Raw genomic sequence first — 20,404 nt, 5'->3', positions numbered from 1 at the left:
ACACAAAGTACTAACACTCTTCGTGAGACACTGGTGAAATCTTGAGGGCTGTAATTTTACTGAGCAGCTTTCAGAAATTAGGATATAAATTTGAACAATCCTAACCTTTGAAATACACCAAAACAAAGTGCTGGGAACCACACAGAAATTACAGGTCCCTGTAGCCAGTCAGGAAGTTTGCATAAAAATTATCACAATCACTCATAAAATGGTTAACCACTATCCACAGCTCCCAGGACATGAATATGGCATGCCTTGTATTCTGTTTCAAGATGACACAAGAGCCTAGATACCCAGCCTACCTCCGAGACTTATTGGTTTATTCAAAAGAGGAAGAAAGACTTCTTCCCCCTTCTGACTTTATCAAAGGGAACAACTTATTATTCCAAAAGCCATGTTATACATGCACATAACTTCACATGTGTAAGGAACTATTCTCAAAAAATATCACAATGATTTAAATATCCTACAAATTAAATAAATATGCTTCTTCAAAGTTTGTATTATTTTCTTTCTTCATTGAGGTGTCCCAGGCTGGAAGGAGCTTGTGCTGTTAACCCTTGTCAACATGGTGGAACATGTGTAGATTACTGGTCTTGGCAGCAATGTCACTGCAAAGAAGGACTAGCTGGGAAAAACTGTGAAAAATGTAAATACAGTATTTCTCTTCTTTTTTTTCGTTGTCTTTGTCTTCATCTTCTTCCACCACTATTTATGACTGCTATAAATTTCTCAACTTTCACTTGTAAGAACTCGAATATATATAGAAGTTTTATTCAGATTTGGTGCATTTTTATTAATATAATTTTATTCATTTTCTTTTAATATAATTAGCATGCTTGTTTTTATTCTTTTTGTCATTCATTTCTATTTGTTTAACAAGAAACACATTATTTTCTGCATATACTTTTTTGTTCGATTTCAACAAATTAGGATGAAATTCTCAAGAGATTATACCCCTAGCCATATTGATCCTTCCTGCCAAATTTCACACAAGAGTTGAACAACTTTATCATGAACACTTTCTTCTTTGCTCTAGATCTTACTGCTGACACTGCCCTATCATTAGAAGGCAAAGGTCGTCTTGACTACCACATGCGCCAAAATAGAAAATGGGAATATATGATGAAACTTAGCATTGGAGATGCCATTTTGGAGCCCCAAAGTATGAGTAGTATAGAAGTCAAATTTAGGACAAGAAGTGAAAATGGTGTTTTAATTCATATACAGGAAAATAGCAATTATACTACCGTGAAGGTAAGACTTGAGTTGATTTGATTGGGCTGTTTGCTATGAAATGGTCTTTGCCCTTTCTGTATTAACCCCATTCTTTTATTTATAAATACCAGAGTGCTGACTAGTGCTAGGCACAGCTCCAAGTATCAGAGGGCTGAATTATTTTGTTTCTAATCAGCTTTGTCTAGACTCCAAGTTCTGACTATTTGAATGGCAGCCGGAAGGCTGTTTGTTGCATATGTTCTTAATGAAACATTGCACATTAGAATGAAATCTTTTTCTTGTTCAGACCTCCTATAAAATGTGACCACCACCGTGAAATTTGAAGCCTTGTTTAAAGGCATAATCACACAAATCCAGTCCTCAAACCGACTGAGCCAAAGTCCTTGATTTAAGCCAGCTTAGTTTCCTTGTTATCAAAAGAGTATCAACCACAGTTACAGCTGAACCCTACATGGAATATACACGTCTTCATCTTCTCAGAAGAGATGCTGAAGAATCAGCATGACATAGTGCAAATGGATTTTAAAATGTATAGCCAACATCTGTACCTTTTACAAGACAAACTAGTGGGCTCAGTCTTTCTGTATGACTCAGTCCACTTAGTCATAACGCTAAATGAGTAGAACAGTAATGCTGGCAAACTCCTTTATTGGATAGGTATGAGATCCAAGTTTTCTGGACTACTTTAATTGTTTCCATTTTCCCTCAGCTTATATGAATCTCCAGTGTAATACCACAGTTTTATGCTTCAGCCAGCATTAATTTATCAGTTTTATCTGGCTTCCTATTCTCTCATAGGTCTATGGTTTTTGGGGTTCTTTTTTTCCAGAAACAAAAATATTAACTATCATATTCTAGACTATACTGAAACATATTCATTCCTTCTGTACTTTAAAAAGTGAACCATTAGTAACATTTGGTTACGGTATATTTGTCTTTTCACTAGGTGATAGCTATCTAAGGCATGTAGTCATGGGGATACACAAAAAACAAGGCAAGAGGCTGGTGTGCATGTGTCTGTGTGGACATGCAAGCAAATGAGGGAGAGAAGCTGGGTAGGCACAGTCTCTAGCAGCCTTGATACAGCTCTCAGGACAAGTGCATGTGAAATTCCGTCTATTTCATAGGGGTGCAAGATGCATTCTTACACAGAATGCTATAACATAACCACAGTTCCTGTGCCTTCCCCCTAAGGAATTACCAATAGAGCTGTGCATCTGGATAAAGCCAAACTGAAAAGAAACCTGAAAAAAAAACTATTTTGGCTTTTTGGGGTTTATCTTTGAAAAAAGGTAGCAATTTAAAGGAGCTAAAAAGCTGATCCTGAAAAATGCCAATATTTGCCAGAATTTGGGGAACGGTGTGCTTCACCTAACACCTTTAGAAAAATAAGAGCAACTCCTCTTTTACTCTCTTTCCTCCTCACTTACCTGCTAGCTGCTTCCAAAGTCCACATGGGCTCTGAGTTAGCAGAGAGCTCAATACTGGGTTCAGCCAGACCAGCATTCAGCTCAACCCCGCCATCTCTGGAGCCCACGTGGACTTTAACAGCAGGGAAGGCTCAGAGCTACACATCTGCCTGTGTAGGGCTGGATGGACTAGGATATCTGCCCAGACCATGTTTTTGGGGGGGATATAAATTGACTGGATGTACTGAAGATGCAGTAATTGCAAGGGGTGATGCAGTGCCACAGTTTTGGGATATTGCAATATAGGTTTTGATTGTTTTGATATTGAATTTTGATTGGGTATGTGGACTACCATGGTGTGTAGTTTTGCTTCTGGAAGAATCTCTACAAAATAGGACTACATTACACATTTGCCCAACAGTCCCTTTAGCAGATGACACCAATTTTGTTATTGCTGCGCAGACAGTCACTACATTTTGTAGTGTTCTATTTTTAAAAATGGTTTTATTTTATACATGCTATGAAGCTATGAAGCAGATAATAATCTAACTCATCCTAAAAAAAATACTCAGCAAATTTAGTTCTGCTTATCCCAAAACAGACAACAAAAAGTGTTGCTGTGATCCTAAGGGATGTTCAGGCTTATGCCTTGGCAAACCTCTAAAGAAAAATTGTTCCACATTTCTGGGCTGAGAGTGCCTATTTTTTTTTTGACAGTGTGCAAATTATAGCAAAAAAATGCATTTTCAAATGATCTTGGAGCACCAGTGGGATTTTAAGCCTATGACAGTTAAATTGTTAGAAAAAGCAGCATATAAAGATAATGATGGGATCCCAGAATAATAAACATACACTGTGGCCTGCAGCAGTTTTGAATTTCTGAGATCTTTCTTTTGTTGCTTCCACCCAGAGATGTTCAAAACAATTAAGAATTATCTGAATGTAGAAACAAAAGAGTTCTGAAAGTCTGATCCCTGTTTACCACTGGAGGCGTGTCTTGGGAGGGGGGGCAGAAAGGGTTTTATGACTCATTTTGCCATTTCTCCCTTCTCCCTCATTGGAAGGCTCCAAGCAGACTCTGTCTCCAGCCATGCCAACCATGGCGGCCCCTCTTCCCTTCCTCACCCAGCAGGCAGCAGCTGCCTCCTCATGGCTGCCCCCTTGCATGCCATGCTTCACCCTCACAGCTGCTCCCTACCCAGGGCCTGCATGCCAAGGCCCACATCCCAAGTCAGCAGGCTGGCAATGCTGGTGTGGAGGGGATTAGAATGTCAAGTGTATTCAAGAACTACTCCTCAGTGCCTATGGGAGTGTGGAGCACACCCTGGGCTCATTCCGCACATGCAGAAATAATGCACTTTCAAACTGTTTTCAGTGCTCTTTGAAGCTGTGCAGAATAGCAAAATCCACTTGCAAACAGTTGTGAAAGTGGTTTGAAAATGTATTATTTTGCGTGTGCGGAAGGGGCCATAGTTACTTTAGTCATCCCAAGCCACTGCTCATCATAATGAGGTCTAATGACCCATCAGGAAATGGAAAATGGAATGCCCCCTTGCCAATTACTCCTTGTGGCCCTCTGATTACATGTTATTATGCAATCAAAACATACAAAATATAATATTTATTATAATATTTCTTTTAAAACTTTTTTTGCAGATAAAAGGTGGCAAAATGCATTATATTTCTGATGCTGGAGTTGGTGGGAAGGTAGAGAGAAGCATCCCTGAAGTTTATGTTTCTGATGGTCACTGGCATTCTTTCTTCATTGAAAAGAATGGGACTTCAACAATACTGGAGGTTGACCAGATCCACAATAGAGACATCCTACATGTCACACAAGATTTTGGAGGATTTAATGTTGTTACAGTTTCTCTTGGTGGGATTCCACCTAACCAGGCCCTCAGAAGTAATGATGCAGGTATGTAATTCACATGGGTGGTAAAAAATAAAATGGATTTGTCATGCAAGATACGTAGTTGTTCAGACTTACAGCAAAGCCAACAAACCAAAAGTTATGTATAATGTTTTATGAAGACTCATCAAAATAATGCAACATAGTGTGGTTGAGTACAGTAAAATAAACATGGATGAATTTAATTTTTGACAATGAAAATCCATTGATTTAGAAAATTATAATACTACATAGGATTGCACTGATAAAAACCACTCAGTTAACAACACTTAACTATTGGAAAGTAGATCAGCTTGTAGAGGAACTAAGACTATTGTCTGAGGGATATTTCCTGGAAGTGAGTTCCAAGGGAAAAAAATAGTACTTCTAAGTGAGATTGTGACTAAATTAGTAGTTGAAATTGATAATCATAAAATATACTACACTGTTTCCTAAGTAAGGTCACAGTTGGCAGATATATATGTGCGGCCATGCAAAAAAAATGTAAGTATTGTGGTTAAAAAGCAACAGAATCTAAAAGATGCAGCCTGTGATATTTCTACATAAAACTGAAATGTTTATAAGATAGGTATAGAGATCATTTTCAACAGCAGTATAGGCAATAGCACAGGCCCTTTCCGCACACGCAAAATAATGCGTTTTCAAACCACTTTCACAACTGTTTGCAAGTGGATTTTGCCATTCCACACAGCTTCAAAGAGCATTGAAAGCAGTTTGAAAGTGCATTATTCTGCATGTGCGGAATGAGCCACAGTCTTGCTAGAAGAATGTAGTTAATCCTTACCGATACAATTCAATTTTTTATACTGAGGTCTCCCTTTAAGGTACTTTTGTTGAATAGCAGTGATATTCCGATCACCAGTAGAGTGTCTTAGGAAACTGAAATTGTCTCACAGCCCAATCCAAGGAGGAATCCTTTTTTTGGAACTGGCTCAGCCTAGCGCTAACATGGGTGCCATCCCACCAGAGCAAGGGGAAAATGTGTTGGTGGAGGGGACCCAGTAGCTTCACGACCCAGAAGCTGCTGCCATTGTCCAGACCCGCTGGCATGAGACTCTGCACTAGAATGTTCAGGAGCAAGCGGGGGGGGGGGACCAGTGGAGGTACATCACATTTTCTGTGGCATATCTCTGTTCTCCCACATGCGGGAATTGTAGGGCTTTCTTTCTTTTTTCATGTTTATGGGATAGCCCTTTGGAGGGTGCTGGATGACACATTAGCAGCACTGTCCCTGCCCACCAGACCCCTCTGGGTGGGGCTGTCAGTCACTGGAACAAATTCTTTTGACACTGCAGATGCTACATTAGCAAACACAGTTAACACAGGAAAGTTACCAATCTAGCTTCAGGGTGAAATCTACTGATATCCTGCTACAGTTAAAGCAGCTTGTTCAGACCAGCTTGTTCAGAAACATGCATATAAAGAATGGTTAAAGAGATTAACCTTACTTGCTCTTTAAATCAGCAGTTAAGGCATTAGTATTCTTAGATATTCTCTCTCTCTCTCTCTCTCTCTCTCTCTCTCTCTCTCTTTCTCTCTCTTATATATATGAGAGATTTTTTAGATACAGACACCAAGACTAACAAAATGTAAGGAGTGATATTGTAGAGAGAGAGCTCTTTATACTAAGCATCGTCTAACTTAAAGGATTATCACCAGATAGGATAACCTTGCCTGTAGAAAGTTCACACTTCACATTTTTTTACTGTGTCCAATGAAAACAAAGAAATCCACATCACCTTGGTTGGTATGAGATGTGGTGTGAATGAAGTCACACAGAAAGCATTCAGTATACTGACCTAATCAATGCTTGTAGACCTGGTTAACAGACCAGATTTGTACTTGGTGCAAGAACAGATGCTTATGGGATGGGAGCAAGAAACATTTTTTAAAAACGAATGATGTAGAAGTTGACAAATTGCTGGAATCTGCCCTGCAGTAGGAATGTATGTGCCATTTTATACACTATTTTCTTAATATTAAATTACATTGCATAAGACATGCCAAAGATTTACAAATGGGAGATATAAAACTCTCTGTGAACTCAGATGTTCAACAGTATGTGAAAAACAAGGAGAAAAAAAATCTAATATGCATTGATAACTATGCCAAAGTTGTGGAAATAATGCACCAAAACCACATAATCCAAACGTTAGACACCCTCTACAATATCCCCACTCTGCAATAAAAAGTACCAGGGAAAGTATATCTTTAGATCACAATATTGGTTCATGGAACTACTGAACAGGAATCCAGAACATTAAATTATCTGGTGCCTTCATTAAATAACAGATTGGAAAAAAATGCCTGTTTTAAGCTGTTTGTAAACATCAAATAAAATAATGCAAATTAAGGATTTGTATATTTCTTCAGAAGATACTATCACAAGCTCAGTTGGCAATTTGACATACTGAAGGATCAGAGAATATCCAGGTCTAGATTTTCATATGTAAAGAAAAGAAAAAATTATTTTATGGTGAGAAGTCTATCTTTAAAAAGTTTTTTGTAGGTAGGACTTCAAAGGAAATGGCACTTTACTCCACTCAAGCCTCTGGGTGCGCCTGACCATTCTTGCTGAAAGGAGCAATTTTGCTGGCTTGTAGAGCAAGGTTTTTTTCAGCTCTCACCTCCTCAGACACTGGAGCCTAAAATTCAACAGCTGGACTAGTAGTTCTGAGAAAACCTGGGATCAGCAAGTCTGTGTGAACTGTGAGCTTTCAGAAGTAGCCTTTCCTTCCCCGCCCTCTTTTTTAATATCCTTTTTCCCTTTTAATTTTTCCAGTTCTTTTACTTTGGTTTTTTTTTTATTGTCTGCGATTCTGACAATTTTAACATGTCTTCAGTAACCACATTAGGTCTATTCAGTATAGGCATGATATTTGTACAGAAGGATCCTTCCATGGCAGAGTTCTGTTTTACTCATTCCATTGCTTTCCATCTTGGCACACATAGGCCCTTTCCGCACAAGCGGAATAGAGCGTCCCAGGGATGGCAAAAACACCGTCCCTGGGGAAGCGTTCGCACAGGAGGCGCTGCTGATTCGCAGCAGTGCTGTCCTGGCCAACCCAGAGCAGCGTGAAGCCGCCACTTTAAACCTCGCAAAACTAGCAAGGTTTTTGCAAAGCACTGGCTTCCCGCCGGCACGGTGCAAAGTGCACCGCCGAGATGCTGCCGCTTTTTCCATTGCCTCCACTGACCTGTCTGTCCAGCGTCGCTCTGGAGGGCTGGAGGGACACGCCCACACTGCCTCCAACCCCTGGAGTTCAGAGGGCAGTGTGGGCGGGTCCCTGCAGCTCTCCAGAGTGATGCTGGAAGACGAGGTCAGTGGAGGGGACCAGAGGAGAGGCGGCTCTGTGCGGAGCCACCTCTCCGGCTGGGGGAGAAGTCAGGGGCTGCTTGCACACTGCGGTGCGAACAGCCTCGGAGCATGCCGGTGGAGGTGTGTTTCTGTGCATGTGCGGAAAGGGCCATAGCTTATGTCAAGCACTGAGATTCAGTGTGCTATATTCAGGTTCTATATTCAGTGTGCTATATTCAGGTTCAAATCTTTGCCTTGACTTTGCCATATACCTTTGCCTTGACTTTGCCATATACCTTGGGTTCCTCCTGTTTCTCAGTCAAACCTATTTCACATTAATGTTGTGAAGATAAAGAACAAAATACTTGAGTTCCTTGGGTGGACAGGTATGTAAGAATCAAATTCATAAATAACAGGCTACCGAATCACTATAATAGCCTAGCATACTGAATGCACATGTAGGTAGTGAAATCCTCTGGAGATTAAATGGTTACACTTGTCCTTCCCTACATGGCTCCATAGCAAACTGAAGCTTCATGAGCCTGCAGTTTTCATTTCATGAGCTGATCAATATGTACAATCATCTAATTTGTTTAAGATGATATGGTATAGTTTAAAGTGAACAAATAACACCATTGCTTAGTTATCAGTATAGAGAACACTGGTCTTGGCATCTTTGTTTTTCAATTCTGTCTTGACATTGACAAAGGGAAAAAGTCACGAAAATTTCAGCACTTGGTTGGTGGGTCACTCTGTGTCTACATGTACTTAGGCTACTGTCAGAAAAATCTCCAGTTAAATGTCAGAAGTTCAAGTATAATCTGGTCATTAGTTGACAGAAATGTGCCTGTTTTCGAGTGCCCTTTTTAGCTGGAAGAGTTTTTCTTTACATCATTTTTATATTCTAGCTGTTGAAGGCAAATGACAAAGCAGAAAATGTGTTTTAAAACTCTAGTGTATGTTATGAAAGTAATGAAAAATTTAAAACTTAGACTAATTTTATTATTCTAAACATACCTGCTTAGAAATTAAATTGACATCAGTGGGACTTGTAATGTAGCAATTAAAAATAAAAGCAACAATTTTGTTCCATTACTTTCATTGGAAGAGACTCATGTTAGCAATCTTATGCATGTTTATTAGAAAGTAAGAGTCAAACTAGATGTTAGGGTGTCCATGGGTCTGACTTTTGACACCAACACCATTTTAGAGAAGAACTTAGTCAGTTACAAATGACCATATTCTTCTCTAAAATAGTGTTGTGACCAAGAGTCACAGCTTAATTCCAGGGTAACATATACAGGTTAGGGCTGTTAAGCACATGCTTATCTTTTCCATTGAATATAGTTGATTTAAAAGTGTCTTAACTGGTTTTGGATCATGCTTTAATATTCATTTTAAGTTAGGAATAGAATAGAATAGAAATTTAGTACCCTGGCAAACTGGGCTCAGGGCAGCTTCCATTTGTACATAATACAAATAAAATACAATTTTAAATTTAAAACCACAGTTTACAATAAAATACTAGTAAACAGTAAAATTCATACGATTGGCGCTCAGTTCCATTTATCAGTTGAACCATTAAAGGAAGAATTTTGTTCTTCAGAGGTGTTTAAATGTCCATGTAGTTCTAAAAGGCTGTAGTACAGAAAATGAGTCCATGTTTATTTTGGTTTCTAAATTTGACTGACTTCTGGGTGTCTCATCCAAATCCAATACATGTTGAAATTAAAGAAGGCCAATCTTTGTTTCAAAAGTGACTGTATTATTCATTTTTGAGCATTTAGAGCCAGAGAATCAACTGCATGTCTAATAAATAATGGCTTTTTATTGTACTAAGAACATAAGAATTTAAATAATTTAAATAATAAATTTAAATAATAAATTGTAGTGTATGTATAATGCTGTTGGTCTGCATTTTGCCTCATTTCTCAGTTGATTTGACATACTGTCTAGGTTTCTGTGACCATAGTTGGAGTGGAAGGGACAGTTCTGCTCCAACGATGGTTTGTGAATTCAGACATTACAACAAATGTGGATCCCTGTGAGATCATAAGCAGTTCCACAGGGCCTGCAAAACAGAAATGTTCCGCCAGGCTTTTGGTTGATGCCACTCATGGTTCCCCAATATCATCTGCCAGTCTCAGTATCAAATGGGTTTTCTTCCACGTTATCCCCTTTAATTTAGCCAGTGCTTGGACAGCTCTGATTGAAAGTTTATGTTTGAGCTAGACTGGTTTTTCTTCATAGGCTCAGATTTATTTCCATCTTGTATTTTAAATGATTCTGTGTTTTATGTACTTTAAAAATTGTTTTTAATTATAGTGTATGCTGCACTGAGCCTGACTCCAGTCAGGGAGGTCAGGATATTAAGAACATAAGAACATAAAACTAGTCTGCTGGATCAGACCAGAGTCCATCTAGTCCAGCACTCTGCTACTCGCAGTGGCCCGCCAGGTGCCTTTGGGAGCTCACATGCAGGATGTGAAAGCAATGGCCTTCTGCTGCTGCTGCTCCTGAGCACCTGGTCTGCTAAGGCATTTGCAATCTGAGATCAAGGAGGATCAAGATTGGTAGCCATAGATTGACTTCTCTTCCATAAATCTGTCCAAGCCCTTTTTAAAGCTATCCAGGCTAGTGGCCACCACCACCTCCTGTGGCAGCATATTCCAAACCAATCACACGTTGCGTGAAGAAGTGTTTCCTTTTATTAGTCCTAATTCTTTCCTCCAGCATTTTCAATGAATGCCCCCCGGTTCTAGTATTGTGAGAAAGAGAGAAAAATTTCTCTCTGTCAACATTTTCTATCCCATGCATAATTTTATAGACTTCAATCATATTCCCCCTATTAATTTGTATAACAATAACAGAGATGATGATGATGATGGTGATGATGATGATGATGATGATGATGATGATGTCACAGCCAGCTGGGGTTTGATTAATCTATGGTTTCTAGATTTTCTATGTTTACTGAAGAGCATCCAGTGATGGACTGAAAAGCATTTTAATCCCCAAGGAGTAGAGAAAGGTGTATGTCTCATTCCAAAATGATACCTTAAAAATAATGATATGCAAAATGATACCTTAAAAATAATGGTATGTAAACCCCATTATGCAAAGGCTTTAACAACCCAATCCAGAGCTCCAGGCAGCCAGTGACAGTTCTGCTGCTGCACTGCCTCCAAGTGGTGTTCAGGTGGTGCAGGAAGATAGCAAAAAGACCAACCCCCCCCCCCTGTAACCAGATAATTCTCCATAGCATTAAATGTGCTTATGCCACCCAAAAGGATGGCATAAGTTCAACTCCTCCTGCAGTGGTATACTCGGGTCAAAAGGCTGGTGGAAACCAACTGAGTTTCCACCCTGAGAAACATCTCCAGAAATGCCCCCAACCATGTCTGAGTATTATCATCCACTGACTGAGAAATGGCTGTCGTTTCTGGGGTTGGGCACCACAGAGCTGTATGACTTTGAGCTGTCCACTTAACTTCCTTCTCTACCCGTGCATTTTCCCACTTGCACCAGCAAGGTGGGCATTCATGTTGGCACAAGTCTCCAAAGATGAGTTCTGCCCCCCATCTGGATTGGCTGCCCAATGCAGAGGTTTAAGGTTGTTTGCTGAGCTCCATTAACAAGAATTATACCCAGTGAACTGTAGCTTCATTTTTTCTCAACTTTACATAAGGTAGTTTTGAGAAAGTATTTATTTTTGCTTTTCAACAATCTCAAGAAAAAAAATTAAGTCACTATTCTTCTGCTTTCCTAGGTTTTGATGGCTGCATCGCCTATCTGAAGTATGGTGAAGAAAGTGTTCCTTTCACGGGCAAGCATAGTCTGGCTACCATCTCCAGAACAGATCCATCTGTGAAGATTGGCTGCCGAGGGCCAAACATCTGTGCCAGCAACCCCTGTTGGGGGGGATTAATGTGTATTAACCAGTGGTATACGTATAAATGTGTGCCTCCTGGAGCCTGTGCCTCCAACCCTTGTCATAATGGTGGCAGCTGTGAACCTGAAGATAGTGTTGGATTCACTTGCACCTGCCCTGAATCTTACACTGGAAGAACATGTGAGACAGCAGTGGCCTGTGTTGGTATTCTTTGTGCCCATGGACAAGTATGCAAGGGAGGAATGAATGGAGCTCATATATGCATCCTTCAGCCTTATCCAGCTGAACTGTCTTTACCACTATGGGCTGTTCCAGCCATTGTTGGCAGTTGTGCTACTGTGCTGGCCTTGCTCGTGCTTAGCCTGATCTTATGCAATCAGTGCAAAGGAAAGAAAGCAAAAGTCCCGAAGGAGGAAAAGAAAAAAAAGGAAAAGAAAAAGAAGGGCAGTGAGAACAATGCTTTTGATGACCCTGATAATATACCTCCTTATGGTGATGATATGACAATCAGGAAACAGCCTGAAGGAAACCCTAAGCCTGACATAATTGAAAGAGAAAACCCTTATCTCATATTTGATGAAACAGACATACCACACAATGCAGAGACAATACCTAGTGCCCCTCTGGCTTCCCCTGAACCAGAGATAGAACACTATGACATTGACAATGCAAGCAGCATAGCTCCTTCGGATGCAGACATTATTCAGCACTATAAGCAGTTTCGGAGCCACACTCCCAAATTCTCCATTCAGAGGCACAGTCCATTAGGGTTTGCAAGGCAGTCTCCAATGCCCCTGGGAGCAAGCAGTTTGACATATCAGCCTTCATACAATCAAGGTCTAAGGACAACCTCCCTGAGTCACTCTGCATGCCCTACACCCAATCATCTTTCTCGTCACAGTCCAGCTCCATTTTCCAAATCATCAACTTTCTACAGGAATAGTCCAGCAAGGGAAATGCATCTTTCAATGCATGAAGGAAGTCCTTTGGAAATGCACAATGATGTCTGCCAAACTGGCATTTTTAACTATCCTACTAGACTAGGGAGAAGAAGCAAGAGCCCTCAAATGATGACAACTCATAGTTCCAGGCCAGGAAGTCGCCTAAAACAATCAATAGGACAGCTTCCTCTGGAGAGTGGCCCTCCTATTGGACTTTCCATTGAAGAAGTGGAAAGACTCAACACACCACGTCCTAGAAATCCAAGCATTTGCAGTGCTGACCATGGAAGGTCTTCTTCTGAAGAGGACTGTAGAAGGCCACTTTCAAGAACAAGGAATCCAGCTGATGGAATTCCAGCTCCAGAATCATCATCTGACAGTGATTCCCATGATTCTTTTACATGTTCTGAGATGGAGTATGATAGGGACAAACCTATAGTGTATACTTCCAGGATACCTAAATTATCTCAAGTTAATGAATCAGATGCAGATGATGAGGATAATTTTGGTGCTAGGCTCAAGCCTAGGAGGTACCCTGGCCGCAGAGGAGAGGGTGGTGGTCCTGTTGGTGCACAGGCAACTGCACCTAGCACTAATGACAGTACATCACCTTTAAAACTCGGGCAACAAGGAGGCAACTTCAATTGGGACAGTCTTTTGAACTGGGGCCCAGGATTTGGGCATTATGTGGATGTGTTTAAAGATTTGGCATCTCTTCCAGAAAAGACAGGAGCAAATGTAAATGAAGAGAGCAAAAGTGGTACAACACAACCAAAAGATGGAGAAGCTGAGCAGTATGTATAGAACTTCATACTGACGTTTTGAAAAAGCACATAACACTCAAGCCATTCTATCGTTGTAGATAAGAAAAAGGCACACTTGTTAAACCCAGGGCCAGTGGTTAGAGGGATGCATTCAGAAATAATCACCATTATGCTGCTGAAATGGACAAATAATGTTTTGCTAATTTTATTGGTATCGGTTGGATTTGTTTCTCCTGCATGTGTTATTATTTCCAAACAAATTATTTGGCATGCAGCATTTGGAAAGAATTGTAAAAATTTTAAATTAATAGTGATTTGTTCAAAAAAGAAACAAAATTGTAACTGTGCAGAGTGTGTTTGTATCCCGTATGTATCCAGTTTTAAGTGGTTCTGAAATGGAAGAATATTGAGTATTTTTCCCCCTTGGGAGACATTTGAAGAAACAGAGGCTGAATGAAGGAACTGTGATTTAAGGCCTCCTGGAAAACATACTTCCTGTATCTGATTTCTGCAGTTGTTCATATCTGGATACTTTAAAGAATGATATGCTTGAGTGATTGCTCTGCTATCTCTCTCAATGAAAAAGGTGCTAGAAAGAGCTGAAGCTCATCAGCACTTTAGGATTTTATTATTTTTGACAAGGTTGTGTGAGAACTTCTGAATCTTGTATTTTTACCCCTCCCCCCTTCCCGAACTGGCAGTATTTCTAGCTAACGTGAAAACAAATGGATGTAAAATCTGTGAAATAAGTAGTGTGGGCAAGTGCAAGGTGAGCAAAAAATAATCATAATCTTTGTTTGGCCACTGCTTCTGTATGGCCTAGGCAAATCTTTTTGTTTCTGTGTTTCTGTTGTATTTTCATCTCCTTGGGAGGAAGGTGTTATAAAAAGTACAAAGCTACCTCACAGGAGGCCATTGGAAGGACTTCTTGCCTATAAAATGCTAAAAAGCCATATAGCATTATAATAAACATTATCACCATTAATCTTTAGCACTGCCTTGCCTGTGAAACCTCAGAGTAACCTTTTTGCTACAGCGCAGAATTTTCTATGACAGAGGCATTTGAAAAGGAATTATTTATTTAGAAACAAAAATCATTGCTGCTGGAAGGGTGCTTCTAAAATATGTTTTGTACTGAAGTACAGACAGTTGAGTATGAAACACTCCATAGCAGAGACTTACACACATTTTCCTTTTCCCCACTTTAAAATATATGCAAGCTGGCTTCCATTCATAGGCATTTTAAGGGGGAAAGTGGCAGTAGTAGCCTGTTCTGATCATAACAGACATAAAGCAGGAGTCCTTATTTTTTTTGTCTTTTTTCATATCTGTATGAGAGTGCAAATTGTATCACAAGTTGTCCTGAGATTGGGGGTTGGGGCAGAACCACTCTTAGATTCATTTCCAGGAGCCAACCATTCTGAATCCCCTCATTTTAAATTTTGTTTGTGAAGAAAACCCAGTTCCTTGCAGCTCTGAAATCCAATTGTACTGTGTAAAAACAAAACAATTTTAATTTTTTAAGATTTTTTTTAGCTAAACTATGTTTTTGGTATCAATTCTTTCCTATACAAAATAGTTTTCTTACTTTCAGGGAAAGTAAGAAAAATACTCTTTTTTTACATTTGTTACTTATGTAACATTCATATTTTTACATTTTGATAAAATTGTAACATATTGTATGCTTTCTAAGTGTAAATGCCAATAATAGAATTAAAATATTTATTTAAAATGTCTAGTGTGCATCACTGTAAGTGTATGTTGTGGCTGCTTTATCACATACTATCGTCCTTGACTGTTTTTATTCAGAATATACGTTCTTAGTGATAAAAAGTATTATTAAATGGTAACGCACAAGATACAGAGAACAACCAAATACATCTACTTAGAAGTGAGTCTGATTTTATTGTTGGGTTTACTTTCAGCAAAGCATTCTCAAATTTGTACCCATAGCCAAAAAAAATAATGTCAATAATACTTCAGATTCATTAGCTTTACAGCTATATTATGTAGTATGCATATTTGTCAAAGAAGATCAACTAGAACATATCCCAGTCTCCAAATCCACTTCAGAACTGTAGTAGAGCAAATAAAGCAGATTACTGCCACGGGTTGGTACTTAACTAAAAAATAACTTGTGTCCAAACTGTCATGGAACCCATGTAAGAGTTATTCAGTGCCACAGTTTAATATGATGGCAAGTGGTGCAGAATGGCTAATGTGGATCATCAGGAAAATGGCAAGTGGAACAGGAAGGTTAATCTCCTGTATGTATGCTACAGTCCCAATTAGAATGGTACCCCCACATGCCATAGAAAAATGGGTCTCCTGGCACAAGGACTTTGTGTTGTGTGAATTGGCTCACAGTCTAGAGATGATTTTAACCAAGTTGTTTTGAATAATTGACTTTAGGACTGCTTCCTAAATCTGACAAAAGGACTCTATTTTGAATAATTGATATGTGAAATTTGATTTATGTGACTGTGAGCAGAAATGTTGTAGATGATGAAGACAATGTCATTTTTATACTCAGTCTTTTTTATACTCAGTCTTTCCAAAATGGATGCAAGCTATGTAGGCAGAAGTACATGGAAGAACTCCAGCTATGATTTATGTGTAACCAGGCTTGGTCATTTCAGCTTTTTGTACTAGGATTCAGCCTTCTGGCTAAAATTATGTTGTTCTCAAGTTGTTGTCTATACTGAGTATACTTTTTATACTCAGCTTTTTATACTCAGTCTTGCCAAAATGGATGCAAGCTATGTAGGCAGAGGTACATGGAAGAACTCTATTTATGATTTATGTGTAACCAGGCTTGGTCATTTCAGCTTTTTGTACTAGGATTCAGCCTTCTGGCTAAAATTATGTTGTTCTCAAGTTGTTGTCTAATGGCAAAAGTGCTCAGCAGAAGATACTGAGCCAGAACAGTATACATTTGTATCTAAGCAGACACATCTGAACAACAGGACATCTACCACTGATCTATTTGACTGGAACTCATGTAATTAAACATCTGTTTAAAAGCTGTCTATTTGGTCTGAATATTATCCTTTAAATGCTGACTGTACCTAAGCCAAGCAGTGATTTTTTTTAATTAATGTTGAAAACATCAGTGAACAAAATCTTTTGAAATTAACTCCAGGCATCTGGATATTTGCAATATGCCAATGAAAAACTTTTTTGAAAAATCAATTTATTTTGCTATAGTGAAATCATATACTGTGTGGGTTTGCAGTGAACTGACAACATTCCTTTAAAGTGGTTTTCGGTCTTTATATTTGTAATACATTAATCTAAGTTCTTTTTTCATGTAATCTGTGCTTAATCAAAAATATATATTTCAGCCTTTACTGATGGCTTTAAGATCATATGCTTCTGATCACCAGATAACGATGGAAAGAGAAAGTCTATAATGACCAATCACATTTCCATCAGATTCTATTTGCATAACTTATTTTTCCTGAGTTTGAACCTTTGTTACTAAAGAGAGATTAGAATTACCAAACTGTAAACATGATATACTTTCAAAAGCTCTTATTCAGGACTGTTTTCCACAAAATGTAATCATAACATGAGAATGGATACATATATACTTGATAATAATATGGGCATTAATGTTTAGAAACAATATTTTTTTAAAAGGTACAAAGTATGAAAATTTAAAATCAAAATTTAAGTATATGTGAGATAAATTTTGAGTAGAAGAAGAAAATGTTTTACCAGTTCCTTTGATGTTAGAGCGTAAAGATTTGGAAATGTAGAAAATTCTCTCTGAATTTTTTCTATGTTTTATAATTCCATATTTTTAAAGATTAAAAATAACAGGTGTTTTTCCTTCCAACCACATGAAAGAAAAGCCTTTTCCGCCACCACTCCTTCGGTCCCCTCCACTCATCTCTCCCTCCAGCATCACTCTGGAGGACTGGAGGGACATGTCCATGCTGCCCTCCGACCTCCAGGGGTCAGAGGGCAGTGTGGGTGTGTCCCTCCAGCCCTCCAGAGTGACGCTGGAGCAGGAAAAGCGGTGTCTTCCCGCTGGTGTAGTAAGCACCGTGCCGGCAGGAAGACACGGCTTTTCAAAAATCTCGCTCAATGCTGCTCAGGGGCGGCCAGGATGGCGCTGCTGTGGTGTTTTCCAGAGTGAATTTTGTATCCAGAATAATTCCACAATTTGGTGTAGGCATGCACAAAAGCCTGTTTATAATAATCCAAGGCCTCTGGCATGCAAAGAAGCTGGTTGACACTATCTCATCAGTGTGCACAACATCCGTGTTGGGGAGATGGAGTCTGTGGTCCTCCCTACAGAGACCTTTCTATAATAGCCATGGATGGTTCCATGCATGGCCTCCCTCACAGGTATCTGCAAAACACACACACACATAACAATACAAAAAAATTTTTTAATGGAAATATAAAGTCTTAAAATCTAGGAATGGGAATATAAAGCTTTTAACATTACACAAAAGAGACAGGTACAAATTATATTACAGTAGAAACCCATTATGCTATATAAAAATATAGTGGTAATGACCACCATGTTAAGAAGACTTATGTTGAATGGGCCAAGAAGAAAACAGAGACAGGCAACTGCATTGACAACCAGACACTCAACTAACTACAGGATGCTAACCGAGCAAGGGGGAAAAAAGAGATAAATTAGAGAAAGCATCCATAAATGAGGGACACAGAGCTATTGGGGTGAAGATCAGAGGCAGAATGAAAGAAAGCAAAGGATAACAGGAGGAAGTCAAGACACCATGACAGGTGGAGGGGGGAAACAGCAGGACTGGCAGATTAGGAACTGATGGAGAAGTGAGACTCCATAAAACAATGATATAGGTATGTATTTGGTAAGTTACATATTTATACTCGCTTTTCTCCCCAGTGGGTGATCCAAAACAGCATTTTCTACCATCTCAATTTTAGCCTCACAATAACAACCAATTAGGTAGGTTGTGACTATCTCAAGGGCATCCAGGATTCAGACTAGGGTCTCCCAGATTCCACTTCAACCATCTGGAAGTGATTCTGCGAGTAAATATTAACGGAGAAATGGATTTCTGTGGGGCTAGTGGTGCCTTCCATAAACCTGTACACCCTCCTTTAAAATGTATGTTGTTTTGTAGAGCTTTAATTACTCTCACAAGTCTCCCTCTTTTGCCACCTGCACAATGGATATGCTGCTGCGCAGCAATTAAGGTTGTTTCCCCACTCACCTTTTGATGCGGGCTACTTGTGACAAGTAACCACAGTCCGGCAGCACTCCCCACTGCACCGGTGGCGACAATGCAGCCACCCCGATTCTGCCGCTGTCCTCCAGCCTCAGCGCGTGTCATTTCTTCTCCTCAATGGAAGAGCACCCTTTTGAAAACTCGTGCTGAGCGCAAGGAGTGGGGAAGCCCAGTGGGTCACTCTGGGTTTAAGTTTCCCACCCCTGGTAGTGACGTGGAGCCTTTTGCCCAATAAGGAAGCAGTGAGCTGTGCAGGATGCGCACGCAGCCTTTTTTTTAAATTGTGGAGCAGAGATCACTGACTATTTGTGGCAACGTGGTCACAGCTGAGAATGCCCTCTCCCAAGTTGTTATGAGCTTCCATGGCATGAACAGAATTTGAACCCAGAGCTTCCAGATGACCAGTCCAACCCTCTTTCACACAGGCTCTCCCACGAAGTTTTTAGTTTCAGTGAGCTGTCTCCCTCCTTAAATGTGTTACATCCCCTTCTCAGTTGCAGGACTGCCACCTCAGAAGATCGGGCTGGTTTTTACACTGGGGGGGGTCTCAGATACCTGCTTTGCAACGCAGACTGTCAAAAAAGAAAACTGCATGCTTGCACGCAGCTGTCCCCCCTCCTGGGGTTTTTCCCCCTCCTCTTTTCCAGTTTTTGCTTTAATTCGCTTGCTCGGGGTGGGGAAGAGTGGCCACTTTCCCCGAGGCTTGCAAAGACTTTTGCAAGGAAAGCTTCAGAGCCAGGAGTGTGGGAGAGGTGATGCAAACCAGCTCGGCGCAGGTGTGTTTATAAAGGGATGGGGGGGGGGGCGACTGCAAAGACCCGAGTTGCTTTCCTAAAGGTGGGGAGGGAAAATGCAGGGGTGCCTCCTGCAAATCTGTGCGCTTCTTTCGTTCAGCAAATCTCTGCAAATCTCTGCACTGCAACATGCTGGCCAATCAAAAGCCAGCACCAAAAGCGAGGAAATCACATCGGGCAGCTTTGTGATGATGTGTGCGTGTGGTGACGTTTCGACGTGGATTTTAGGAAGGAAAAAAATAGTTTGGCACTCCAACCAATCGGAACACAGACCCGCCCTGCAGATCACTGCAGAACGCGGGGCCGTGCGGAGTGCCACGTCTTTGAACCCGCAGTGGAAGGGTGAACTTCCCTAACGGACAAACTGCAGTGGGGAGCATGAACCTGCGCTCAAGAACACCCAGATCTTATGAGCGCAGTTTGTCTCCACTTTCATTTTTGAAGTGGGGAAACAACCTAAGAGAAGAAACTTTTTCTTATTGGAGGTGCAGGGTGAAGCTATCTTACACTGCTCAAGTAAACTGCAATAATTGTTGTGGACTGGAACCATTGAAACGTGTCTGCCTTATGATATTCACTGTAATGCCAAAGACCTGAAAGTGTGTTTGGCCTGAGATGTATCATGCCTAAAAACACACATAACACTGTTTTACATGCTTCCTCTTTTATCATTTGCCCTCAGTATTATCCATGAGTGTCTTTTTAATGTTTCTTCTGGCCCTGAATGCTGTGGACAAGAACAAAATCCATAAACCCATCAAAGATTATAGTGAATGAAGCCCATCAAAATTTACAGTGACATGCACACTTCACAACAGTTGCCAAGGCCCTGATTAACTGAATCTTTCAAGTTCTCCCCTCCGTCCCTCAGCACCAAAGACGCCCTCTTTGCCTCATGATTTTGACTGCTTCTGTTTTGACTTA

The 20,404-nt window shown here is 40.1% G+C and overlaps 1 protein-coding gene across 2 annotated transcripts in view; it reads left to right on the top strand.

Annotated features, from left to right (window-relative positions):
- The window catches only part of FAT4 (FAT atypical cadherin 4), a 156,829-nt gene extending 140,345 nt beyond the window's left edge, over positions 1-16,484 (top strand). For both annotated transcript variants that reach the window (XM_048508826.1, XM_048508825.1), the window contains exons 14-17: positions 525-649; positions 1,040-1,257; positions 4,305-4,566; positions 11,628-16,484. In XM_048508826.1, the coding sequence (XP_048364783.1) occupies positions 525-649; positions 1,040-1,257; positions 4,305-4,566; positions 11,628-13,495 (2,473 nt within the window). In that variant the 3' untranslated portion in view covers positions 13,496-16,484. The remainder of the gene's footprint in view (positions 1-524; positions 650-1,039; positions 1,258-4,304; positions 4,567-11,627) is intronic.
- Positions 16,485-20,404: the final 3,920 nt, after the last annotated feature.

This window comes from Sphaerodactylus townsendi, linkage group LG10 (assembly GCF_021028975.2).
Source record: "Sphaerodactylus townsendi isolate TG3544 linkage group LG10, MPM_Stown_v2.3, whole genome shotgun sequence".
In the NCBI taxonomy this organism is placed as follows: Eukaryota; Metazoa; Chordata; class Lepidosauria; order Squamata; family Sphaerodactylidae; genus Sphaerodactylus; species Sphaerodactylus townsendi.
This window is presented reverse-complemented; position numbering and strand designations above follow the sequence as displayed.